This window comes from Stigmatopora argus, chromosome 12 (genome assembly GCF_051989625.1).
Source record: "Stigmatopora argus isolate UIUO_Sarg chromosome 12, RoL_Sarg_1.0, whole genome shotgun sequence".
Lineage (NCBI taxonomy): Eukaryota > Metazoa > Chordata > Actinopteri > Syngnathiformes > Syngnathidae > Stigmatopora > Stigmatopora argus.
Genome location: NC_135398.1, coordinates 9,711,918 through 9,739,832, shown reverse-complemented (window position 1 = coordinate 9,739,832; position 27,915 = coordinate 9,711,918). Strand labels below are relative to the sequence as shown.

The window sequence follows — 27,915 nt, the reverse complement described above, 5'->3', positions numbered from 1 at the left end:
AACATAAAGTACGGTAGCCTCTTCCCTCATTTCTAGAGACATGTAGGTCACCTTGAGTCATTCATTCAATCATTCATTCATTCATTATGTTCACAAGGGTCGCGGAGGGTGCTGGAGCCTGTCCCAGCTAACTCTGGGCAGCAGGCAGGGGACATCCTCAATTGGTGGCAAGCCAATCATGGACATCAAGGAGATGGACAACCATTCATGCTCACTCTCGTACCTAGGGGCATTTTAGAGTGTTCAACCAGCCTACCCTGCATGTTTTTGGGATGTGGGAGGAAACTGGAGTACCCGGAGAAAACCCACTCAAGCGCGAGGAAAACATGGAGACTCCACACAGTGAGGACCCACCTGGGATTGAAACCTCGAACCCAAAACTCCGAGTCCGACACACTAACTACTCCTCCACCGGGCCGACCACCTTGATTCAAGAGTGAAACATTTTAAGATTGTAGTGCGAGCGCAGATGTTTGTCCAGCGACCAGTCCAGATCACCAGTGATAGGCACCAGCTCACCTGAATGACTATCGGTGCCATTGTAAACTGTAAAATGAACGGCTTGAGTAAAGAAGTTGTTATCAAGTTCAATGAAAGCCGAGATCACATACTGGTGTTTCCTTATGTTTATTTACAACAGCAATTCTATTTGCATATACAAGTAAACTGATACAATAAGGTCCATTATTTATGAGATATACACATACATGTAGCCATTTTTACCATTTGCACTAATTGTACAAACAGGCCTTACAGTGGTGAAATTGATGGAAACAAAATGGATATATACGTCTTCCAATACAGATAGGTGGCTTTTGCCAACAATTTACAAACACTATTATGCATACAAAGAGAAAATGTTTTTTTTCTTGTTTTTGTGGGAGGGGAGGGAGTGTAATTTCCCCCTGAAAAGAAAATAATTTGTATAGTGTTTTTAGGACAGTGGCAGCCGTGAAGGCTTAAGGAAAATAAATATTGTTTTTATTTTACAAAAATGCTATGCCAACCTTAGAGGAGAAAGTACTTTTTATTTAGAAATGACATTCATAGTGCTTTTCCTAATATTAAAAAAAACGCTAGTATTTCTTTGAACAACATTAAATTAGCAGCAGCTTTAGAAAAATTCAGAAAAACTTTAAAAACAATATAGAGATTTAAAAGAGACGGTAGAATAACTGTTTAACAGACTTAACAGGGAAAATGTTTGAAAAAATGAACTCAAGTTACCTGATCAATATAGAACATGAGTATTTTAAAAAGCTCCTTTGTAAAATATATATTTATTTGTCTCACTGCTGCACACAAAATCATGTGGCTACACTTGAGATTTGCCCTCAACACAAAAACATAGTGTTTTCTTAAAATAATTTTCATCACACTCATGCTTCTTTTCATTAGTGTTGATAGCATTCATACCCCAAAGTTAAATGAAGACTTAATGCATAACATATTTAAGTATGGTTTAAAAACAATAAAAAAAATAATGTTGCATAGATAGACATTTTTCTCATAAAAACCTGTTTATATACACGCATACTGCTTAAGCACACATTCCACGATTGATAAGAAAAAATAATTCAATTAATCAGCACTTAATGCCCTTACTCTTATTGAACAGGGAAAACTCATAAATATTAGGGTTTGGTCATGAAGTCACGGGAATCCATGTTAGGCTTAATTTCATGGCTATTGGACATCCTCATTTCGCCACAGGTCAGTCTTGCTATTTACTTTTATGCGAGCCGATCATAACTTTGGACACAAAGTTGACGATGGCGCTGGCCGGCTGTTCGGGGTCATGCTCAGCAAACAGATGGCACACGTTGTCTGTGGAGGTCCCGGTTTTTCTTGCCACAAATCCAAAGATTCTGTGCATGAGTAGAGAAAATTGTGAGAAAAACGCAGATTGCCGCAAAGAGTTTTGTAGGACAAATATATTTACTTTGCTGAGGTGCAGCCGTCCCTTTTCCATCTGTTATCAGAGAATAGATAAAATTATAAAGTGGAAAGTTTTACTCACACGTACTACATGTAATACATCAGACTCAAAACAAGAACATTATGGCAACAGATGCCTAATCCATTTAGACTGGCAGTTAAATTGAATTGGATGTCTATCACTGTAATGGTAGGAAACATGATTTTTTCAATGCCAGCCCTTCAACTTGAAACAGATTTGATGTCTATACCAGTAATTGAATTAAAGGCTTATTTTGTGTTGAGTTTTTGGAACGTCCCATTTTATGAGACAACTTTGGTGCTTTTGTTTCCACTTTCAGTTTGTCCTTGTAATCCCACTCACCTTCTATCTTGAGGGTCCAAAGCACAAAATATGACTGTATTGACATTGTAGTGCCTCCTGAAGAACAGTCTACAAGGCAGACAAGTTATTAGTACATGCAACAACTCAACCCCTCACCAACTTAACCCCTCCTAACAATATAGTATTGTTGGTATGTATGTGCATATATGAATGTGTATTCCACGCACTTCCTTTGGTTATCGGTTAGGGTGATTCCCTGCGAGGACACCTTGAAGTGAACTACTGTGGAATTAGGAGGAGGGTTGGAACAAAGGGTCAAGCTGGCTGCTTTCTGCACTGCTTGGACACCCGTTAGGGACTCCATGTCCACCGAGCCCAGGTACCACACATTGCAGGCTGTATAAAAACACAAGAGTGATTATATTTTTACAAGCCTGACTTTCTGGTTGTATTTAAACTATTTGTATTTGTATTTAAAGTACTCGTAGAAATTACCTGCTCCCTGTTTGAGCAGTTCGGCAGCAGAGTTAGTCACCGACTGAGGCGCGTTATCCACCACATCTTCGAGAGGATCTAAAAAGAAAAATGAACAGGGTTAAAGGAAACCTGGAGAATCTATCCAACAAAAAAACTGATCCACACAATATTCTAGTGTTTACCTCTGTCTGGTATGATGAGTTTACACGGCAGGGCCAAGGGAGTTATTGAATGTTGGCAAACCAGCGCAGTTAAACTTCCTGTAAAACAAAACTCTGGTTAGTTAAAGAATACCTTGGGGATGTGATGCTTTATGACTGCACTATTTCTTCTTTTTAAGACACTGGTGACTCATAAATTCCTCCAATTTGGATGCAGGGGAATGGTTAATATTTACTATGTATTATATGTCATGTTCATTGTGATTGTCTTACAAAGTTACTTCATAATGTTGAGTTGATCAAAAAGAAATACTAGATGATAGGACTCATTTGTAGACAGCAGAGGGCAGTGATTGTATCAATAGAATGTTTGAAAACCAGCCAAATGATGTCACTCTTCTAATCACTCACCAAAATAGGGTTCAGTGGGGCAACCCTTCAAGCGAACACCCTTCTGTGTGCACTCAATCAGAAAGTGGCGCACTAATTCATTGGCGAGATCTCCACCTGAAAAAAAGCCAAACACACAAAACAAGTTCATTAGCTCACTACAATTATCTGTGGCCTGTTTTAGCATATTTGACCGACTCAATTTGGAGCAAAACAGCAGCTCCCGCCAAGCTGGGCAATTCCCCAAAACACATGATGTTGCTCCCACTCGTTAGATGAATGGGATTATGATTTCACAGGAGTGCCTCGGAGGGGGCAGGAGGAGCAGTGGAATGTCCCGAGACAAAGACTCGGAGAAAGACCTGCTCCTTGAGATGGGTTGGATTTCACACTAATAAGGAACCACAATGGGTTAAGCTGAGAATACGGTGGGGGAACGTATCATGACGTCACCACAGGTGCTTTTGGAGAGCGGCAGAATGATGGCCAACAAAAGGGACAGGTGTGTGTGTGTTTGGGGGTGGGGGGCTAAATAAGCAGTTCCCAGAAAGGCATGTCACTACACTTTGTGCAGTTAGGGCCGAAATGGCGGATTGTAATTTTCAGCACACAGCGGGTGTCATCTCATACAAACGACGCCATGCTTTGTTTCAAGATGGAGAACATCCAGAGAATGTTTGGTTCCCGCAGACAATGTTTTTGTTCTGTAAATAACCCTTCGTACACAATAATTTAATGTCTGTGACCCCATCTATGTGGGACATCCCAGGAGAGGGGCCCAGGATGGGAGCAGGCTTTTGGATGGACTGCGTCCTTTGTTAAAGGTTGAAACATTAGCTGTTCATCTGAGATTTATCAGGCAAAAGTCCTCTGTTTTGCTTCATTGCAATGACGCCCAAATAGAGACGTACAGTGGGAAGAAGGGTAGACTCTCAGGTTCCTGTGTGATCACAGTAGACTGTAACACGAGATGCATTTAGGAGTGATTCCCATGATATACGTGAGACTCTGGGATCAACCCCAGATTTAAGTAGCCTGACATTTACAGGGACTAGATCAAGAAAATGATTGTTTCCCGGGAGGGAGATTGTCAGAATTTATGAGGGACCCTGTGTCAAGTATGGATGGGGAATTTAACCCAGTTTCCATTTGAGACTCGGAAACCACCAATTAGTTTCAGAAGTGATTTAATACTTGGGCCTGCTAGAAAGTTCAAGGAATGTAATCACGCTGCAATCAATTTCCATGAAATGAAATTTACTGGCTGTAGTTTGGAAGTTATGCTGAAAATAAATAGAGACAAACCCTCATGTGTGGTGTGGTTTGGTGTGTTTTGGATACAAGTGGAGGAGTCCTTATTCTTTTGTATTATCCAGGGTTTTGATCCCAGATACATTCTGGTGATTTGAAATGGTTATTGTTGGATTTTGTGATCATATGTGGGCTCTCTCACATTTAAGGAACAAAAATAAAACAAAAAAACTCCAGTTAAGATAAGTTAAATCACTAAAGAAAAGTGAACAGTCAAACAAAAGAAACCTGATTCCATTCTGGACATTCCAAAGTGTTAAGGTAACAACTGAAGGATTCAGCCGAACTGATGCGTTTCTTACCTTTTTTGCTCTGTTGGAGAACGGAAGGTGGGGGTGTGGCCACTTTCATCGCCAACCCGTAGGCGCCTTTAAAGGAATGGCTGTCACGCACAATGAAGCAGCCTGGCTCCTTGTCTTTTAAGACGGAAATGGCTGTGTGCCAGAAACAAGGCGATAATGAGGTGGTGTTAGGCAAAAAATAGTGATTTCTTTGCAATTTGGAAAGCAACCTAAGTGGGGGTTTTCATATCAAAATGGTGGTTGTTTTTTTTTTTTTTTACTTTTAAAGTGACGGGTGCAGGTTTTCGTTCCAACCCATGACAAAGACACCTTTTTACCAATCTGGTGTCCCACAAGGGCAATCAGTGGATTGAATTCAGGAGCTTCTTGTTTTCTGCAGAAATCACATTGGGTAAACTGTCTGTGCCCGGCTCGGTTGGAACAAAAACCTGCACCCACAGCGCCCTTTGATGACCGGTTTACCCACCCCCGTGGAAGTCCTACTTTATAAACCCACCTTGATCTCTTGAGATATCTGGCTTGTACCAGAATTTGGAAGTGTCTTGTACAAATTTAACAGTAACTTGCTTGCTAATGAGCACATCTACAATAAAAACAACAGAAGAATGATCTTTCAGTGCACATCCAGCAAAATTCAGAGCATAGATCCACTACTATTTCTTGCCTCACCTGGCAAAGGTGAGCCAGTTCTTGGCATATGAATTGACAGGTCTGGCAAAACATTGGGGAAAGGGATACTCAGTGAGCTCCCACTGTGAGGACTTGAAAATCCACTCAATGCCGGGGATGCTGTCCCCCCATGTTCTCCGTCTGATACCCTTTTCTTCTCAGGCAGATGTGGGGGTTGAGACTGATTCCCATCCAAAGAGGTGAGGATGAGCCTTTCCATAGTTTCGTTTCCAAGTAGCAAGGTGGTGGTTGGACAGTGTGAACCATAGCCTAGACCTAAGTCATCCTGTTCATCAAAGCTTTGAGCAGGACTGTGGCTGAGGGCATAGCGGGCCAGACGACTTCGCTGGCTGTTAAGAGGCGAGCTGTGGCTATTTGGCACAGGGTGGACAGGTTGGTGGCCATAGTCTAAGGACATGGAGTGCTGGGGTGTTTGCCTATTGGACAACAGGCTACTTGATGAGGCTTGATGGCTCAGGACCGGATGCTCTGCCCAAGATTGATTAACTAATGGACTGAAAAATACAAGAGAATGCCAAAATTATTTAAAAAAAAAACATCCTACCTAGTGGAACTAGATGGAATCCTACCTGTGTGCCTGGTTATGGGACCCAACAATGGAGACAGAATGTGTCGTATTTTGTGCAACTCCAGCATGATTGACCATCTCTGGATACCCGTGCGATTCTAAGTGAAGGTCAAGACAATTACACACCACATTGCTTTTCATTTTGCATTCATCTAAAGTAAAATGAATCACATACTACTTAAATGACAAATACATAGCCATATATAGTTTGGCAATATTGCCTGAAAGAAGAGTGGTATTCTGAGTCTAATCAATATTGTTTTAGAGGAGATAAAAACACATGTTGTTAGTCTTCAGAAAACTAACTACCTGTTTGTTTGTTTTTCACAACAAATCAGATTTAATGGGAGGTTCTGACATAATTGGAGAAAATTCTGTGTGGTTAAGGTTTAGAATGTTTCTTTTTTTATCAGTTGTGCACAGATTTGGAGACGCTTGTTTCCTCATTTCTATTTCCCACTGTGTACACAGAGACGCTGTCAAAAGTGGGTGGGTAGTTTGTCTTTGTGTCATGCTCCCGGGCCCACAGTAACCATGGTGATGAGACAGAACTGAATGTAGCCAGGATTCTGGCCTGAGTGTCAGGTTTTTAGAGGCACAGCGGGTGCAGCGTTTAGTTCTCAGGCCTTCCAAATGAAAGACGAACAAACATAGGCCATAATGGCGACGAATCAACAATACAGGGAAGTTGAGTTAAAACAAAATGCATGACGGCAATATCATGTCTGTTTGTGGGCACATCCAGATTTATAATGTTGCTGTGACATTATGCGCCTACAGAATTGCTCTAAACCAACATGATGAATGGATTAAGTACACTTCATTGAAGTCATCCCATGCTGGCCTGACTTCCTATCTCTGGAAGCAATCTGAAAGACATACTGTCTTCTACCACAGATAAAACCCACAAAACCATATAATCACACATGTATGGTCTAAAGACATTGTTCCCTTGAGTCAACATGCACCGAAACCCAAATAGAGGAACCAAATATCGGTCAAGAAATCTAAGTTCTGAATGTTGAATGTTTTGTTTCGATTTCTTGATTATTGAAATGATGTTATCAGAGGGCAGACAAAATTGTGATTTGTATACAAAGTTTGACGGGAAATAGACTTACCGTGGTCTGTCCTGAAGCCAGCATAGTGAATACTGGGAGGTGAGGTTTGCCGGAAAGATTGGGAAAACTCTAACATATTTTTCACTGAAAAGAGATAACCAACACTACATTGTTTATTTTCTCATTACTATGAACTCATTATCAAAGATATCACAACATAAGACGGGAATTTATACTGGCATCTCTCCAGCAACTAGTTGCTATTTTTATATTTTTCATAATCTAGAAGTCCTCAAGAGCAACCCTAAGCACAGATGAACTGGAACAGAAGGTCTGGCACATTAGGAAACATAAAAAGTCAGTTATTGCTTCGACTCACCGTAGGGTGTAGGTGGTGATATTGGGAATGCAGGTGTGGGTGGGGTCATTTCACACCCAGCTTCAACGCCACTGTCTGTCTCTGGACCTTGCACCTTGTAGTCAGTACTGTCACTTCTGCACAACATATGCTGAAGACAAAATAAGTTCATAAAATATATTGTATAAAACTAAGCTACAGATAGAGGCAAGAGGAAAAACCTGTAGCCTTGCGTGTACCTGTGACTGTAGAAGAGATGGTGAATATGTCCTCTGGCTTCTGTACTCATCTGGCGCCGTCCATCCTGTGCTACAGAACGTTGGATGATCCTTGATTTCACTTCCCTGCCGACTTAGTCTGCTAGAGACATCCCCTTCATTGGGCTGGACAGCTGGACACGGAAACATAGAGGCAGCTCATTTTCCGAACCGCTTATCGCCATAAGGGTCGCAGAAGGGGGCTGGAGCCTATCTCAGCTAACTATGGACACCAGGCGGGGGACACCCTGAATTGGAGGCCAGCCAATCGCAGGGCAGAAGGAGACTGACAACCATTCACGCTAACACTCATACCTAGGGGCAATTTAGAGTGTTCAACCAGGCTATCCTGCATATTTTTGGAATGTGGCAGGAAACCAGAGTACCCGGAGAAAACATGCAGACTCCACACAGTGAGGACCGACCTGGGATTGAAGAGATGTATATTATGTCTTGATAGGGGTTTTCTTCTATACTTTGGCTTTCTGCTACGTTCCAATTTGTATACACTTTAAGTGTGAGATGATATTAGGTGTAGAAAATGGTTGCATAACTAGATACCTTTTGAATATGTATATGGAATATATTCCTCAAAGGCTTAAAGCATCTGTAGTCAGGTTTTGAATGGACAGCTGAGGAATGCTTGAGAGCTTTTTGGTGTACCATTGGCTGCATATGACAGGGCAAGATACTGTGACGAGCGTCCCTACTCGGCACCAAGGTGTTAATTTGAACCCTCCCAGTAAGCTCAGGAGCGTTAACCTCGAAGAATGCTAATGATGTCGAAGTACTAGTTCTAGGGCTCATTAGCGACATTGTCTGGCAATTGACCGCAGCTGTCATATCATGGTAGTCACTTAATCATTTTCCAAACTGTGTCCTGCTTTTCAATATAAAAGTAACAAAAGGTCAATATACTCATTACTCTAGCAAGCAACATTTCTATATACACCAGGCAACTAATGAAATGGCAATGAAGCAATTAATTGAATATCAATTGGTCCTCATTGGTAATTCAAGTAATATATGGATGAAGTGACTAACAACAGGCATGACATCCTTGAGATTCTTTTGACATTTGAGTTTGTTTGTTTTTTCCCTAAACGAGACCTTGTCTAACTGATAAGCACAGACAGGTACAGGTTCTCTGGAGTCAAATGGAAAAATATTTGCCTGCAGGCTCACAGTTCCCTCTTGGAAAATTCCTCAGGCCAACCGGCACCTCCACCAGCCCTCCCCTTGCCAACCACAAACACATGCTGGAGTTGTGATTCAAACACTGTTAGATGGATGACTGCCTCTTCTCTCTGCCTCATTAGTTTTCTGCTCAAAACACTGACTTAATTGTGTTGCATCTCTCATTTGCTATTCAGAGTAAAGAGAGTGATACTCAATAACCTTTGTTTTTAGTCTAAATTGTTGTAATTTGACTAGACGGTCATCCTTGAATGATCAAAAATCATCAACATCAGACTGGATGCTATTATGGAAATAAAAAAATCATGTTTCCTAACTCCATCATGCACAAGGCTCTGGGGAAATCTTCCAATTTGTCCCTGACTTCAACGCCCCAGTCCACATACGTGCACTTATCTAAATTGTTTTGCTATATGTAGGCTTACTGTTTACACGAGATACAAAGTGATAGTTTTATGTTAAATTATAATACAACCTCCTAAGACAATTCCGTGCAGGACACTCCAGAAACAGACACTGTGCAATAAAGTTTGCAGAAACAATACAGGTTTTTGTCTTGATTTATCTGAACTTAAATGTGTAGAATACTATGTACATTCAAACTCTTTGGGGAACAATGTTCAAAATGACACTCCCGCCGCCCTCCTCCTCCTTCTCGTGTAATGTGCTGATCCCCCTTCAAGATAACTGTAAAGACAGGTCTGAACAGTGCGCCGACCTGCAGATTCTACTGAAAACATCTGAAAAAGCTGGCAGCAACCCTGTTATTTCTGCCACTCAAACATACCAGATCAGGAGAGGGAGGGAGGGGAAGTGAGGAATGTTCACTTCACCTTGCAGTGAAAAAAATAGTTTTGTAAAGTTACACTAGTTATTTATACCTAAACAAAGATTTGACCAGGTCAATGTTTGTCTTACCCATTGTCTGCGCGTTGTCCTCGCTGAATCGGAGAACGATGCCATTCGTCCCCTTGGAAGTCGAGCTGTTTACATGCGTGCTGCTGTTTCTTTTGATGGAGCTGTTTTGGTTTGAAGGAGGCATGAAAGTAGCGTCCAGATCCATGATAAGCTTATTGAGTTGGACAATAGAATTGTCAAAGTCCATGGTTAGAGATTTGAACTCGTCGTCTCGTTTGTTGTTGTCGCTTGAATTGGTTTCTGACTCCTGCTGCTCCAAGGTCTGGACTTCTTTATTAATTTCTTTGTTTCCTTGGTATCTTTCTGTGTCATTTCCATCCTCGGGCATGTAAATTAACTGTTGCGCAGCCACCATCTGCTGTTGGCGGACCCATGACTGTGTGGAATAGCTTCCCTGTCTGTAGACATGCTGCTTTGGCACGGAAGCACTGCTAGGGTTGGAAGGAGTCACAGAGTTGTTCACGGAGCCAATATGACCCCTTCTAGTCTCAGCATAATGTCTCTGGTAATCCTCCATGTGAGACGGTGTCAGATGGTTGAGAAGAGTCTGACTTTGCTGCTCTTCTCCTCCCGGACTCCCAAAACCATCTGATAGGAGGGAGTTTTGGCTGCTCTTGTGGCAGCAGGAAGATAAAGTCCCAAAGCTGTCCACACTTTGCAGATCTTGGCCTCCTGTAATGATCTCATCGTCTAAGATGTCTGTTTCCCTCTCCTGAGGACCTCTTGAGGGACCTCCATTTATGTGTACTTGAGCTGGTACAGTTTGATGGATGCCCACGCTAGGAGCTGGATCCTCCATCTCCTCCAGTGAGGGATCCTCCACTCCAAATCCACTCAACAGCCGTTTGAGCTGGACTTTCTCTTGCTGGCTTGGACCCTGGTTGGAGCGGACGGTAACAGAAGTAACGGTGGTGGTTGAAGGTGTAGGTCTGTCCGCCCACAGGGAGTTACTAGAGAGGCCGGAATCACTGCTGACAGAGAGGGCGTGATCGCTGTGGTCGGGGCTGGAGGTGGCGGAAGTTGTGCAGGCCCCCCGACCCAGCGTAGTCTCCCCTCCGTTTGTGATCTTTTTAATAGATGCTTTGTCCTGACTTAGCCCTTGGGAGCGAGGCGCTAAAATATAAGAGACAAAGGTTTAATGTAAAATTGCACAGAGGCACTTGTTGAAATATACCATCAATCTACTGGCTGGTTCAAGCAAACTTTCAGAATATCCAGAAGTCTTCGGTGACAGCACAAATGTCTCGCTTGTTTCGTGCATTGTAAGAGTTGCTAACTCGCGATCAAGGAATCTCAGAAACATTCTATTTTGACACCAAGTTCAGTCAACCAGTTCTCTGTTTTTGCATGTCTTCAGTTGTTTTGGTACGTACTCTTTGCCAAACCATCAGGAATACAAGTGTTTCGCGGAAGCTCCCAAAAGAAACCCATATGGATTCTAATGCTCATATTGTATAACAGACCTCAAGTGTCTTCTCTGTGTCAGACTGCTGCACATCTTGACAGTATTGACCCCTGCATTCCTCTCCCTGCTGTGATCAAGCCAACCTTCTCCCTGCCGACTGCTCCTTGACCCCTGGCATATGTCCAAACAACCTCTTTAACCCTCGAGAAGGATTAGAGGTCAGTCATTTGTGGCTGGGCCGTGTCACCATCCATCATTGCGGGGATGTCAGGAGCAATACTATAAAAGCTCTTACTGTCACACATTCCACAGAGGAAACTAAAACCATGATTTTCACTTAAGTTCAAGTGTGATACCTGACACCCTGACCAGAAGATCTAAATACCAGAACCGCATGATAATGCTCTCCCGCCTCCTCCTCCTGCTGCCTCAATATGTATGACTTACCCCCCACATGCACAAACACACTGGTGGGAATGTGCATCCGGCTTTGCCGAGCTGGCTCGGCTCAGGACTCGACCCACAGCTTTCCAGTAAATCCCTCTCGTAACATTCCGAGCAAGGTGCAAGATGAGATTACAGGCAGATGTTTCTCTGTCCATGCTGACCATCACCCTGCCAACAAATAATCCTACCTTTTCCGCAACATGCAGGTGACCACACAAGAGAATCCACATCATATTGGAAGTTGATGAAGGAGCAGGGGTCATGGTCATTCAGAGACACAGCGAGAACATGGCTTGTTTTCCCCACCGGATAACGTTCAGGGTCAAATGACTGGAGTGAGTTCTTTCTGTGCCGAGAAGGTGAGAGTGTTTGCACTCTACACAAGAAGAGTAAAGGAAGGGGGGGCATCTCCAAATAAGGACAGAGGAATGTAAACACATGAGGCGGAGCTTAAAGGAAGTGGGCGGGTCAGGGTAAAGGCAGTAACCCGACCTCATGCCCCACGCTGGGCTGGCCCAGAAAGGATCAGAGAATGAAAACAACATTCCTTCCTGCAGAATTTTCACTCTGCGGAAAGATACTTTTTAATCAAAGTAGTTCCACTATTCACAAGAAAGCTGGCTAGTTGTTGTCCTTCCACCCGTGTGTCATTAAATAACATTCCTGCTATCTGTCGTGTACGCTATCATCCAGAAACAGATGTGGCCTACACTCAATTATGGGTTTCTGTAATCGCATTTAACCTTGATCATGAATAGAAAATTTTAGAGTACTGATTCTCCAGTGGCTTTCTTGTTGGGTTGTGGAGCATTAGTTTAAAAAATATGCAGTGGTTTCATATGATTTAAAAAAAAAAAATACATTTTTTTACTTTATTTATTCTTCAGCGTTATCTCAATGCAATATACTTGACTGTATTCATTTTGTGCTATTTAAACATTCGATTTACCTTTGGGGCCTCACTTTAAATTTTGGTGTGAATCTAGATTGGTATATTCTTAAGTGGTGTTATGGAATTAGATTGCATCGTAAATATTGGTATTTTCAAAATGTGCATCTTAAGGAGCTTTAATACAGTTATAGAGTATTGGTTTACATTACCATCATTTAAAAAACTGAGGACTTTTTATGAACCAGGTGATGAAAACTGTACATTATTTCTTTATTTGATTTTGCCACTGTTCATTGAAATAGCCAGTTTCAATAAAATAGTGCGTTTGAACCAAATTTGTACATGTAATATTCTGCTTTGACTTGAATAAAACATTTGCTGTCACTTCTCAAGTAATATATTAGTTATTCTTATTTATCAACTATATCTGGATATGCTTTTCGGTCCATATCGCTCAGTGCTACTGTAAATGCCTTTTTAACGCCTCTAGTTCAATGTCAGCTCGAATAGGTTAAAGGTCACTTGCACTTTTAAAGAATGAGTGCACTAAATATCTTTTTATGCGTCAGTCCCTCCACATTGGCATTCTCAAAAAAAGATAAATGTGCTTGGTCGGACTTCTGGGAAATGTGTCACAATTTAATGACCCTGTGGGTCAGTTGAGAATTCTCTAAGTAGCATAAATAAGTCAAACTAGTAGGCTGTGGTCGCTCTAAAAATGATCCACAAGTGTCATACACTGAGCTGAGGAAGTTTGATCTACAACTCTGCAATTACCAAATGCCCTTCCTTAGGCATTTGTCCTAAATTCCTGCAATTCCAACACCCCGAGTAGCAAAACCTGGAAAAATGACTTGGAATTAAAATGATTATATACTAATTTTCTTCCATTTCTGTCACTTCATTAAATTTGTTTTCAACCTTAGAAATCGATTTGATGGTAAATGCAGGGTATGTACAGGGCGTATGAATCACAAGAATAGTGATGGGTGGGGGTTGAAAATTTCCCACCACAACATCAAGAATCCACCAACAAAGATGAAAAACAGTTTCTAATCACAACTATGCCTCACCAAAATTATACCTACTAAATTGGCACTGACAGTGTCATACCAGGCAGAGTGATATCTTAAAATATTAACTTCAAAATTATATAGCAAGTGATAAGAGAGGGAATTTACCTATCCACTATTTCTCCTTTAATAGACAACTTCCAAACGTTTGCAGCTGTTAGTGCACTCGGAGAAAAAAAATGGCCTTTCGTCAGTCAACACCCTTTCCAGGCCGCTTTTAAATTCCTCTCTTTTTTCACACATAGGGATAAATACACACTTTGCTGATTAGAGAAAAAAAGCAATTGAAGTAAATGAGTTCTTTCCCCCCCACCTCAACACACAATCTTAGCACTTTTGTGGCAAACAGTTTTTAGACTTCCTTGGGCCGTGTCGCTTTGGAGGCTGTAAAAGAAGGGGACGCCATGTCTGCCAGGGTGTTGGGAAGAAGATGTAGAATTCCTACAACGCCCCGCTTGGATGTAGTATTTACATGAGAAAGCAGGGCTGTAAATATCCCACATGAATGCTTCCGAATAAAGTGATGAGGGGAAAGATTGCGGCTTTGTTCGTGTCTACTCTTTTTTGTTTTTTTATTAAGGCATAAATGTTTATGTGAATGTAACATCTTATTTTCATCAAACTTTCAAAAGCATCCAGCAAATCATGGGAATGGGCGGATCTGTTTCTATTCTGGGAGGCTGTTGTGAACGGCGCACTTGTGTGCAGAGTGGCGACCACAAAGAGGACAGCGTGCCGCCATTGGTGTTTCTGGCTTCTGGGGGACTATTGAGACTGTGTGCAATAGTTAAAGCGTGCCTACTCATTTGATAGAATAAAAAAATAGAAATACCCTGAGAACTACGGTTTCTGCCTTCCTGTTGACAACATTCCTCGGTTTGCAGTGCACAGAGAACTTTTTGCAATAGTACCTTCAGTATCACACATGTTCTGGTACGAGTCCCAGCGGATCAGGGGGTCGGCCGTGTTGTAGTCCACTGTAACATCCACGCCGTTGTGCCATCTGTCAGCACCTGAGGTCAAAAGAAACTTCAAATCAAGTGATGACCTCACTTCAGTACAACTTGGGGAATATTTTGCCATAATAACTTCTCATATGTCTCGTTGGAGAGCAATGAGTCATCATATCTGGTAGAGTTCATATGTATCATCCAAGTGAGGAAATGTTATTTTCTAGGGATTTATCACAGATACATTTGAAATATGTATCTCTTGTGCACTGTTTTGGTAAGCCTATCGTCATGCCTGGGAGTATATATGCCCTTCCTTAGGGATTTGTCTAAGGCACTGGTGTCAAAGTGGCGGCCTGGGGGCCAAATCTGCCCCACCGCATTATTTTGTGTGGCCCGGGAAAGTAAATCATGAGTGCCGACTTTCTGTTTTAGGATCAAATTAAAATGAAGATTATAGATGTATATTATATTTCCTTATTTTCCCCCTTTTAAATCAATAATTGCATTTTTTAAGTTCAAAAATCATTTTGTAAAATCTAAAAATTATATAAAAATATTTTCTGTTTTCCACTTTAATATGGAACATAATTAAACAAAAAGTTGGTTTCCTAAATATTATATCTAAAATGGTCCGGCCCACATGAAATCAAGTTAACGTTAATGCGGCCCGCGAACCAACCCGAGTCTGACACCCTTGGTCTAAGGCATTTGTTCTTCGGTAAACGTGTTATGTTTCAATTTTATTCTATCCATTTTTCGACTACAGATTTAGTATTGTATGTACTATGTTGAAATGATGCAATAGTAACAGGATTTAGCCTTCTATGGTTTGTTTGTGGTAAAATTAGGAGTTGGAGCAACTACAACGCCAGCTCTACTCACCTGATCAATTAATTAATTATCATTTACAATGGTGTGCAATTGATTGCCATATGATATACTGACCAAGAAAGGTTTGCATACAAACTGAAAAGAATATAAACAACAGGGTAAAGACATTTCTTCAATACTGCTAATTTTTAACATTGTACCAATTGTTGTGACCAATGTGTGTGAAGGTGAACACAAAATCCACACTCTCCATCGAGAGCATAGAGGAAGCACATGTGGGACTTTTGCGCCACTCTGTCGGCACAGCGTTAATAGTGCATTTGTCATTTCCCCTCTTCAACATCGCACATCTTTTCTCCCCTGAGGTGGGTGGAACAAGGTGACCAGAAAATATAGACTTGGCTTGGGATAGTGTATTTTTCATAGCCCGACAAAACCGCTTTGAAAATTTGAGATGTCCAATTAGTTTAAAACTGACTGTGAATGCTCAGGTTTCAGCACCACTGATGGTGCTAGATGTTGCCCGGTGAGCGTGTAAGGGTTGAAATATAGTCTTTTTTCTTCTTCCCAAAATCGTGATTCATGCATAAAAGATTTGATAGGGAATTTTATGGCAGTGACGAGTTATTGAGTTCACATTCTAACTAATAATACGTCATGGATTTTTTTTCATTTTTAAATGCAACTTACCTGAAATCTTTTCAGGTCCCTCCGAGAAAACCAGCTCAACTTTACCATACTCTGGAAATCTGAGATCTGAAACATAACACAAGAATGCCATGAGCATGAGAAGAAAATGTCCTGCTGTCACAAGTACCATGCCAAGAACTGGAATGAAACCTGGCGTGATCCTTGAAAAATCAGATGAGTTAAGACTTGCTTTTAAAAATATATATATATCCTCGTACCTTTGTTTGCCTCCTCCATGTCCTCTTTATCAAACATAAGCTTGTATCCCTGCACTGCTCCCGTGTGAAACTGCAACCTGAAAATCACTTCTCGCTCTGAAGAAACCTCACTCTTGTGGTAACATTTAATCTAAAACAGGAACAGAGAAAATACAGTGTAAACTAAAAAGAAAAACTGATGTCATGTGGCTATATTCTGTCCTGTTTATTTTCCCTACCATAATGTCTCCTTTGAGTAGCTGGGCTGGCTCCAGGGTGACACAGATCCGACCCCTATGGCCTTGTCCAATGTGACTGCCAGGGGAAAAGTAAGAATTACACCCATTATGAACGTCAAATTAAGATAAAGTGATTATGATCTGATTAAATGGGTTCGACAGTGACCAAAATAGTCACATATCCATATTTTCTTTATACCATATGTGACTCAGAATTTTACACTAATGCGTTTGTGTGATTTCTTCTAAAAGCTCCCAACAGTGCTCCATGAAACATACCGTATTTTCACGACTATAAGGCGCACTTAAAAGTCTTAAATTTTCTCCAAAATAGACAGGGCGCCTTATAATCCAGTGTGCTTTATATATAGAAAAAAAATAAAATGTGTCATTCATTGAGGGTGCGCCTTATAATGCAGTGCGCCTTACAGTCATGAAAATACGGTACTTTAAAGCGTTATAGTAGCATATTAAACAAAAAAACTAAACAACAAGACAGATAAATCAATAAGTAGTGATAATAAAGCACTGAGAAAATGGGTTGCAGCACAACTACCAGTGAAAACGTTAGTATAAATTCCTGCTTAGACAGTGACGGCATCACTTACTAGATTCCAGATGAATACACTGCTTGCATTCCCTGGTAGACTTTGACATATGGTTGACATACTGGGGAAACAAAACATATTTGGAGAAATTATGGCTTGTATTGCATTAATTTGTTATTTTTTAGAAATGATCATTTTTAATAATACTAACTCAATAACAAATACATGAAAAGATCTAGTAAATCTTTCCAAGAAATTAATTATACAAATGTCTACTCCTTTTTCATTCCATTGCCTTTCAGGTATATTTAAATGATGAACAGTGTTATTTTATTTAATTGTTATATTAAAGGAGTGAAAGTTATTTTTACACTTAAATGACACCACAATGATGCGAGAAAAAAGCTTCCCAAACAGTTTTAATTGGAATCATTTTAGACTTGTTTATCCACTGATAAAAATGTTCCTTTGTTGTCTGAGGCTGTATTTTGGTCCACATCCTGTAGTTCTCCCCCTGCTTTAAAAACTGTTTGTCTGAGTATGTGCAGGCAGATGTGTGCGAGTGCGTAAAAGATTCCGATGTGGTCGTGTCTGAGTTCCCTCTCATGCTCTTTCAGGCACTGCAGCTGTGTGAGGTTGTAAACAAAAAGACTTTTTTACCACCAGAGGAATCGAAGTTGGGAATTCCATGGAGGATGATGTAGTGCAGGAATAAAGGTGAGGTGTTAATTTTCATGGATCTGCTTAGGAGGCTATTGAGGATCCAAACATACCTAGAGACACACAGATTTACAGTATTTAAAGTTGGACACTCAGGTTTGGAAGAATGACTTTAACGACTGTATTACATAACATTATTGTGCAATATGGTCTCTATGGTTTCCCTCACAGTTAAAATAGTTGATTTCCATCATCAAGCATCTTAGCATATAAAATAGGTTTTCTGTTTGTTTTGGGTTTTGTTTTTTGTTTTTACCCCAACTTCAATATTTTTGCCACTTGTTTGTAGTATTTGCATCATTTCAACCCAAAGTGTTTGTTGTGTACTTTGATAGCTAAGTGTTTCAAATACATAGCATCATTGGTCACTTATCTTCTTGCTCTGTAGCTCAAAGATGGAGTACAAACAAACAGTACATCAAAAGTATTGTAAATCAAAAGTGCTTCTGGTTCTTACCGCTTCTGTGAAGGTGTCATGAGAGCAGACACCTTATCATCGTAGTATTTCCTCATGGCGAATCGGTCCAATGCCTGATCAGCACTTTGAAGGAAGGCAGGGTGGTGGTTGGGGAGGGACAATTTATTAAACACTTCCAGCAACAATGACTCAAAGACATTCAACTTGTGCTGCCCCTGTAATTCAAGTGTGTTAACCCTGACTTGTACAAGGTCAACACAGACACACATGCATACACATGCATAATGGAGAAGAGTGAAAGTAAGCAGAGGCACAAGGGATTCCCGCAGAGAGGAAGAGAATGGCAGCATTAAGTAAACAGGGGGGCGGAGAGGTGGGAGTGTGTGCACAACTCAGCCATTCAGGCTTCCCTAAAACCAACAAGCGTAGGGGCCTTTTCACCCTCGTGTCCCCCTCCAAGCACCTCCACGCCAATCTGTTCTATTGTAAATGCGACGCATTGTATTCCTATCTTCCTCTATTTTCTTTTCGGCCTTTTTTTGTGCATTCGCCAACTCGATCGTGTTTTCGTCTTGCGACACAAACTCGATCATTATTCACATACATATGTACCTGTGATTTTTATCCGACATGGGTGTGGTGTATTTGTTGTTAAAATTTGCATAAATACACAAAAAGGCTATGCCCTTTTATATTTAGGTGAAAAGCTGACATTTTCTTGTTGTTGTTTTGTGTAACTGGCAGTGGGGCGATTGTCCAAGATGAATAGATTGCATGAAAGTGACACCGTGGACAGCAGTTATTACTGTCCCTACATTTTCTTCTCAACCCGTTTGGTGTAATTCTATATGGGGTGATTCACCACTTAAATTGTGTGGTTTTCCTTTTTCTCTTTGTCAGTCCCTGAATCACATTGACCTCGAGTTACAAGGGATAAACAAATGAGTTGACTTATTTTGCGGTCCGCAACATGAGTCACAATCCATTGTTGTGGTTTGTTCGCTGCCAACAGGGAGTGGGCTAATGATGACAAACCATGTCAAGATGACAAACATGGACATTTATAGACACGAGTGCTTACCTGGCTGATACGTCTGTGAAATTCACAAAGGATGAAATGACAACACCGATTCGCCCTTTACCGCCCTAGGAAGGATGAGGATGGGAAATAATTAATCATCTTAAACAAAATGTCTGAACTGGTGATTTCTGTAACGTTATACAAGTTCCGTTCTGTTATATGCTAGATTTTAAAAGTACTTTTTCCCCATAGTGTAATTAAAATAATGAAATCAACATTTTGAAACCGACTAATATATTGTTTTTAACTTTGCATAGAAATAAAAGCAATTGAAATTTGAACAAAGCTTGAAAAATGATCTAAGGAACTTTGTTCTTGAAGTTTCATTATAACTGTCATTTATGAAAAAAAAAAAGTTGTGAAAGCTTACTCTGCAGTGGATAACCACCACGTGGAGCGGGTCAGCATTGAGCCAACTTTCCATGGCTTTACAAATGGTGCAGATCTTATCTAAAGGTGGGGCGTGCATGTCAGGCCAGCCTGTATCAAGAGTCTAAAAGCAAAAAACAGGGGCAACAATGTAGATCAGTTGAATTGTAGTCTTAAAATCCAAATGACTAAATTAATAAAGGGATAAGCAGCTTTTTGATATGATATCACTATAATGGGCAAATTTCATCATGTTTTATGATAAAGCTACCCTTTGTCCCAATTTAAAAAAAGAAAAAGGTATGTAGATCATGTACCTTTGGATTCATTCTTGTCAGGTCATGTCTTTTCTCGGACAGGTTGATAATCTGAGGAAAAACACTGGCATGTTTTTGGACATTTGGTCTCAATTGTCGTAATTCAGATGAGCTCAGCATGAGATAGATCAATATCTTGTCAAGAGGCAAGCAAAAGTGACATCAATGCAGTGTGTACTTTGACATTAAGTTACAACAGCAACAACTGCCATTAGGTGTCAGGTCACTAACCAAGTAATTGTCAGCATGTTTAGACTTGAGCATTCGAGTGACATCCTTCAGGTTGTGAGTGTAGATTTCTTCTTGGCATCCCCGCGGGAAGGACACAGCGATGATGCGCTCCGTTATGTACGTCAGGTCCAGCTCGTATCCCTCCTCCATGGTAAATGAATGTGGTTCCCACCTGTCCAGAGAGGAAAAGCATAGTGAATCAGGGCCTTCGAGCCATTTCTCGCCATCTCTGCTTGCGACAAGTGACTTTACTCAAGTCAATATTTGACGGTCAAAGTCCTCAGCGCTTGTCATTGTGTCAAAACTTACTGCCAATTTACTCAGAGAACGACCTCTATACAGATTGTGTGTGTGTTTGTTTGCACAGCAATGGTTGTTAGTTAAGCGCCAGACACTCGCAATGTATTGACCTTTTTAGAAAAGATTACGAACAATTATTTATGCCATAGAGATACATGCACTGAACCAATAAAATAATAACAGCAACAATGAAGGGTGGGGTTGTCTAGTTGAAACATGTTGGTATGAATTCTTGACTGGGCTGTGTTTATTCTGAGCTCAAGACAATAGGCTTCCTGGATTGACTACTTACTAATTAATAGGCAAAAAAAAATCTTAAATTGTTAAATAGCTGCAAAAAAGTTCTACAAATTATTTTTTCTATACACTTTTGAGGAAACACCTGTTACCTATACTTACGTTAAATGTATTACGACTTCCCTCAACGGCCCTTATCTATTTCATCACTTCCTGAAATTGTAAAATTCAATAACGTACAGCTTCTAAGGAATTTTTATATCGCATGAGATGGTCTGAGATGAAATAGTAGTCATATTAGTCGCAAAAAAAAACATGTTTTGGCCTGTGGCGTTGGGGATAATTCTTCAAGTCACCATACATAAGAACTGCGTAGGAGTAGTGGGTGCAGACAACAATAAAAAGCTCCAAATCTTGGTTCAGACCCCCCAAAATTGAGTTAACAGTTTCCTCCCCAAGCTTGCATGGGTTTTATTTTGGTACACTGGCTTGCGTACACATTTACAAAAACATACATGTTACATTCATTGAAGAATAATTGACCAAACGTATGAATATGGCTTGATAGATGAGACAAAGGAATTCCGATAGCAACAGTAATGCACCCATTCTTAGTTCACACCCATAGATAAAGTGAAAAAAAAGGATATCCGTTCTATTCCATGGAAGATAGGATCTAGAACCCCCCACACCCACACACACAATAAGGGCATAAAAATGTACAACTGTATAGTAGATAAAAAAACTCTTGTGATACAGAGGAAGTTTACTGAAATGTACACTTCAACTGTAATATTGCTACCATTTTATGACTGCGGTTAAATCATTAATCTCTTGCCGCCAGTGGCATTTCTTGATGAATGGTAAATGGGACTTGATTCAAACACATGCACGCAAACGGTTTCGAATGTACAAATAAGGCTAAAAGATATCATCATCCTTCTCGTATGACCCTTGAATGGTTAGCTGTGATTAAACTATTGACATTCAAGAATGTGTCTGACAGTCAATTGTGAAATGACTGCAGGCTACAGCCCGGCACTTTGAAGGGGGCCCGAGAGGGAGTCACAGAGTGGGGATGTTTCAGCCGAGCGGAATGAAAGAGGCCATGTGTCTGAAGAGGTCATCACTCGGGGAAACAGAGCTGGGTGTTCAGTGAGTGTGTGTGCACGCCTGACTGAGAGGTCCTTGAGGATGGAACACATGGCAGAGTTAGGACATTCCCCTTGAGACTCAGGAGAAAAAAAATATTGACTAATGGGAAAGTAATGACCACGCTGGCCAGTAGTTATGGTCCACCTATCTTCAGGGCACAGTTGGAGGGAGGGAAGGGGTCTTCGTACTGTTTTGAATGTGTCAAAGTGCTTTGCTAACTGAAGATTAGATTGGAATCTAACCAACACTTAACCTCTGTGTGACCCAGTGTTGTGAAAGTCTTCTTTTATTTGGTACGCCATAAGCAAAAAAAATTGAATTGAAGAGTTTGGCATGTTGGATCAGATTCTCCTGTTACAGTGCTTACAATATTACTTCATACTGACCTATTGCACACAAAAATAAATTTAATACAGGGTTTGGTGGTATGATGGAGAGTGGTTAGCACGTTTTGAGTCCGTTCTGAGTCCTGTATATGTATGTGTGTATGTATATGTTCATTCATTAATTCTTTTTTTGTACGGCACATCCTAACAAGGTTCGCGGGGTGCTGGAGCCAAACCTAGACAACTAAGGGCAATAGGCATTTGACACCCTGAATTGGTTGTCCAGCCAATCACAAGGAATAAGTAGACGAACAACCATTCACGCTCACACTCATACCTAGGAACAATTTAGGTTTTTTAACCTGCCACCATGCATGTTTTTCTCAAAATAGGAGGAAGCCAAAGAACCCTGAACAAACCCATAAGCACACACACAAAAGAGTTGAGCTCAAGTTTCTCTAGATGTTCAGGAATTAGACAATAGTAGCAGAATGTCTTTCCTACTGTCTCTAAATTGTCTAAATTCATTCAGTATATAATTAGTTCACCACCCTCAAGTTAAAAAATGATAAATAAACTACTATAACAATAAGAAATAAATCATACAATCGTATTTATTCAAGTCAACTGGAGACTTAGTGAATCAACCTCAAACCGTTATCTGCAGCACTGCCTCAAGCTCCAGCTTTTACCAAGACCACTTCTCTTCTTCATCATTCAAGCTGTCACAAGCAACTAGCCCCGGCATGCACGAAAGATAATTGCTCTTTAATTAACTCTGACTAGTTTTGTTCTGGAATGAGGCAAAATATTAGCTCACAAAGGCAATATAAGCTATGCAACAGGCCACCCATGGCACAGTAAGAGCAGGGCTTGAGGAGGATCTAAGCATGGCAGAATGAGGAAACTAAACAAAAAAATAGAAAATAGGTGATCAGGTCTGCTGTGAGCAAGCTTCGACAGGTTTATTAGGGTCAGGATGTTGGGGGATTAGGGTGTGCCTCACTCACACAGTTCTTACCCCTGTGGGTAAGTGATTGGACATAGATTAGTCCTCAAAGCCAACTATTATACTTCAAATATCAGTAAGGGAAGCAGAGGGACCAAGTTTGAAACATGTATAAGCGTTAAAGTAGGCATACCTTATTCAGAGGAGCCACACCCTTCACCTGGCCAATGTTTTATTATGGAATATTCCATAAGCAGCTGCAATGGAGGGGAAAGCTCCAATTTCCAAACTTGAATGAAAGTTGAATCACAGGCTATGGTTGTTTTTATTTTAAGACACAACTCCTGGCATAACTTGTATACTTCATCGTCCCAGTGATTGAGTCAGGGATTAATTGTGCAGATGTCTGCTTGCTTCTGATTTCACCGGTTGCTGCATGCGTCGACAAGCTACTCGGCTGTGTTTTCCATCTGTGATGGCAAATGTGGTCATCATTTCAGCGAATTGTTTCTACATACTTGCATTAAAAAAAACTGCCAGAGAGAGAGGAAACAAGCTTAAGGCAAGAAACAGAATACGGAATTAGGTTCGAAATGTAATTCATTCTATGTAATCCAATTTATTTATTATTGAGGTAGCAGATTAGGGGTATAGTGGGTAAAAATATTAACTCATAGGCATTAAAAAGCAGATCTTGCTAAATGTGTTTATCGTAAATTACAATTGTGGTTTCTACACAAAGTAATGAGAATAAAAGGAGTTTTTAGTTTACGATTACGCATGATTTATATGCAAATATTTGCTGTACTTGTAATTATGACAGTTTGAATGGCTTGCAGTTGACCTAGTTTGCCTAGTGGCATAAGAATACACAATCACGCGACAAAATTTATGGCCTAGATGTGTTTTTCCATACGGTAGACACTGCAATTCTGATTTTGGGATCGTGTAAACATAAATTCCAACATGTCAAAACACTTAAAGTGGACTTTGCGTTGAATTCTCTTCTTTGATTGTTTCATACTAAGTAAAGTTAAAATATGATTGCGAACTGCATGATGTCTGTGTAGTTTGTGATTTCATTGCAATCGGTTTAGTAAACATGAAGGTTTACCTTCAAGTATAAATTCAGGAACTGAACACCATTGTTAATTACATTTGCTGAATGCTGCAAACACATGAAAGGAAATGAAGAACCCAGACATGAATTTACATTAATAGACATGAAGCAAAAAACAAAAAGCTGCAAATGAGCTTGATCTGATTATACATTAATCATTATACGCATGCCCTGCAAAACGTAACTAAAAGTTTTTTACCCCTTCATGAAAAACGATCTAAAAATGCCTGCGTGAGGCATATCAAGTCCATTATTCCCCCCTCCAAAGGCTTATCATTTTACCATACAAGTAAATATACTGAAGGCTGAATGTTGCCCATTTGTGAGTCATGCAGATTCTAGCGCAGTTAAAAAAAATACAAATCCACCGCAAACGTCATGCCTTTAGACATATGAAAGCAATCTCATGGTTCCCTTCCCCCTCTACGTGAACCATTCAAACTTCAAGGTAACTCACATATTGAGTCATCCTGATCACTTTTAACCCACAAATAAGGCTTATCCCGCTTTAATATAAAGAATCACAAAAAACATGACCTAACCTTTCAATATAAGAAACCAAAATGATAGCAACATGTTTATGGCTCTATTTAAGACCTACAAGCATGATCTTTTAACTCCTATTGGTTCAAATCCCCAAATCCATCTTCACTGACCTACCATCTTTCATTCTAATGTCTTGGCTGAAATCGGAGCCAGTTTTACCAAAGGTCCGCGGAATTTCTAGCGTTACTAACGAGGCCAGCAAATTTACAACCTCCATCACCATAACAAATCTTTTGATGATCAGCTGTGTTTTATGTAATGTGGCCTTTGTCCCTTGACAAGAAGGACCTTTGGTAGCACCCGGCAGTAGATGTCTACATTTGGCTAAAATTCTGTCAATGGACCTGCTCAATTTAAGCAATTTGTTGCTGACTGTAGGCATTTTGTACTCGTTGCAACTGCTGCACGAGCTGTAGCTTTTTAGTGTGCTTCCTGAGACGTCGCTCAATGCTGGATGGCTGATGCCCTCTGACAAGAGAGATGCTTTTCCGTGTTCAACAAGCCTTGCTGGCATGCTAGAGGATTTAGACATGGGAAACATCTAAGCAAAGTGTCATCCACGGGTGAACAAGCTACAGTAACAAGTACACATTTAACACATGCGTCCGTTGTTCTAGGGGCACAGTCAGGATTTTTTTTATTTATGTTTGGAAAACTTGTTAACAACAGTACTGAATAAATATATTCTGTGGACTTCCACTAGAGTGAACAGGAGTGATACTTGGAAAGGTAGACTGGTTGAAGACTCTAAATTGTTCCTAGGTAGGAGTGTGATTGTGAATGGTTGTCTGTCTCCTTGTGCCCTACGATTGGCAGGCCACCTATTCAGAGTGTCCCTGCCTGGTGCCGATAGTTGGCTGGGATAGGCAGCAGCACCCACCACATAATTTCGAGTCCAGAATGTGCATTTGAAATAAACAATTACACAAAAAGCCACTAATTGGGAGAAATTTGTATTTTTAGCAGGTTCATATGGTAATGCCGAGAAGCTGACATGTATTTGTCACCCTTTATTATGAATTTAGATGGAGAAAAACAACCACTGCCCTGCCTTTTGGATAAAAAAAAAACTACATCCTGAAGGCTTTTAAAGTACTCCCTCATTATCCATTGCTATCCCAAGGTCACAGTGAAATATGTCCCGAAATGGATTACATTCCCACTCCGACTCCATGTTGATCTCAAGAATTTTTTAGTCCTTCCTCTCTCATTTTAATGATTTGCACATGGCTGCCAAGTAGCAGTGAGTCCCCTTGCCAAATGTAGGGCACATTATTTCAAAATCTGGATTGGAAATAGCTGCTTGTTAGATTCATTGTTCGCTTTAAGGGACATTTATCGCATTTCAAAATAGCACGACAACAAAAGCCGTAATTGCCAGTTTAAAAATGTTTCTCTTGTCTTGCTTGGCCTGTAATTAATGTTAAAATGAATCTGCCTGTTTTAGGGACGACCTACTAACTCAGTAGGCTGATGCATGAGGTGGGTGTAGATGTAGAGGGGTGATGCTTAATTTGACTACTGCGCAAGGCAAGGCCAACAAGTGATATACTCATGTTAAAGTGTACAGCTCCTGCCACTGCTCCTCTGATGGACGTGGGTTGGTACATGCCGTCAAAATGATGGCTGCCCCGAGGCTGCTCATACAACACAGCAGATGTGTTCTCCAAAGACAATCTAGCAGAAGATCAGAGCAAACTCCAACACACACCAAAATAAGAGAGCCCTGTTCCTTTTTTTTGGCGCCCAAAAACACTCCCGGCTAAGTCATCCATAATAATGACCGCATGTGTTTCACATTATAAGCTGTACCGTATCACACCAAAGTGAGCGAAAGTCATGGATGAAGACAAGAGTCTTTAAGTTAAGTTAATACATATACATATATACATACATATATATAGTAATTTGAATGGTAAATTGTGTTGGATTTCATTTCTTCTTTGGGAGGAAGGCTGTGATTTAACTGTTTTTACACACGACAGCCAAGAGAGTTCAAATGTTATTGAAAACATTGCCTGTATAGTCGATAAAAGTAGCACAGTGGCGAGAAATTCAGTTTCACAAAATCCGACCATTTTAAGAATAAATATGACGCAAGGATCGAACAATTAATTGGGCTATCTATGGTTCCTGTGAATCTTTTGTATTTGAACTTGTGAGGCATTGAAGGACCCCATGTCAGACTCTCGGGGGCTCATATGTTGCCCATGATCCCTCCGTTTCGCACTCCTGTTCAAAGAGGTCGTGCTGACTGACTAGCATCATTTCTTCAGCCCAAAATAAATTCACTTCCACAAAGTGTGCTGAGTTTGAATGACTCCCTTCTCTGTCCTCAAGTCCTGTTGAAAGTAGTGAATACACACGCTCACACACAAACCCAAATACTTAGACCCGAGTGCCTGTAACACTGATGGCCAAGGTAAATACTGTGAGAAACGTTCTATTATGCTTCTGCAAACCCAGTGAAATGACTTGGAGGGGGTTGTTCCTCTGTGCTCCTCTATATTACACCATGAGAAGGCAGTGGTTAAAATCCTCCCTGCTCCTGGTAATGATTGACTGACTGTGTAAAGGAGGAAGAAAAAAACAAGAGGAAAGTTCAGCCTTACCTTTAAAGCCTGGCTGGAAGAACAATTTCAGTCTTTTTTGCCCCCCTTTGTCAGTCAGCGGTCCTGAGAAAGTGTTGGAGGGAGGTCACAGATCCCTCAGCACGTCCTGGAGCGCGCTCATTCCAGCTTCACTTTTGGACGATTGGATGGGGGAATCCCGATGGAGGCAAGGCACCGAAATTGAAGTAGTTTGTTTTATGAGAGTCCTTGCAAAGTTGCACTGAAGCGTCCGTTGCAACTTAGGCGCAATTTCCTCCGGTCGAGGCTGCGCGATTGGAGAAGCCGCAAGTCCAGGCATGGGGATGG

At 40.7% G+C, this 27,915-nt stretch overlaps 2 protein-coding genes across 3 annotated transcripts in view; one reads left to right on the top strand and one right to left on the bottom strand.

Annotated features, from left to right (window-relative positions):
* Positions 1-27,915, top strand: part of LOC144085478 (solute carrier family 22 member 23-like) — an 81,592-nt gene that overhangs the window by 5,763 nt on the left and 47,914 nt on the right. For both annotated transcript variants that reach the window (XM_077614793.1, XM_077614794.1), the window contains 2 exons: positions 16,260-16,422; positions 17,846-17,945. The gene's annotated coding sequence lies outside the window, so the exon portion shown is untranslated. The remainder of the gene's footprint in view (positions 1-16,259; positions 16,423-17,845; positions 17,946-27,915) is intronic.
* Positions 612-27,915, bottom strand: tns3 (tensin 3). Its single transcript, XM_077614790.1, has 27 exons — positions 27,610-27,915; positions 20,365-20,536; positions 20,134-20,184; positions 19,818-19,940; positions 19,448-19,512; positions 18,406-18,489; positions 17,889-18,001; positions 17,289-17,349; positions 16,681-16,756; positions 16,463-16,592; positions 16,245-16,310; positions 14,682-14,783; positions 9,954-11,066; positions 7,821-7,972; positions 7,603-7,732; positions 7,284-7,367; positions 6,164-6,260; positions 5,574-6,088; positions 5,401-5,487; positions 4,905-5,036; positions 3,313-3,408; positions 2,923-3,000; positions 2,759-2,836; positions 2,491-2,659; positions 2,303-2,371; positions 1,943-1,972; positions 612-1,868 (listed from the first exon to the last, which is right to left on the bottom strand). The coding sequence occupies exons 2-27, from the start codon at positions 20,512-20,514 to the stop codon at positions 1,724-1,726; spliced, it is 3,996 nt and encodes a 1,331-aa protein (XP_077470916.1). The 5' UTR covers positions 20,515-20,536; positions 27,610-27,915; the 3' UTR covers positions 612-1,723.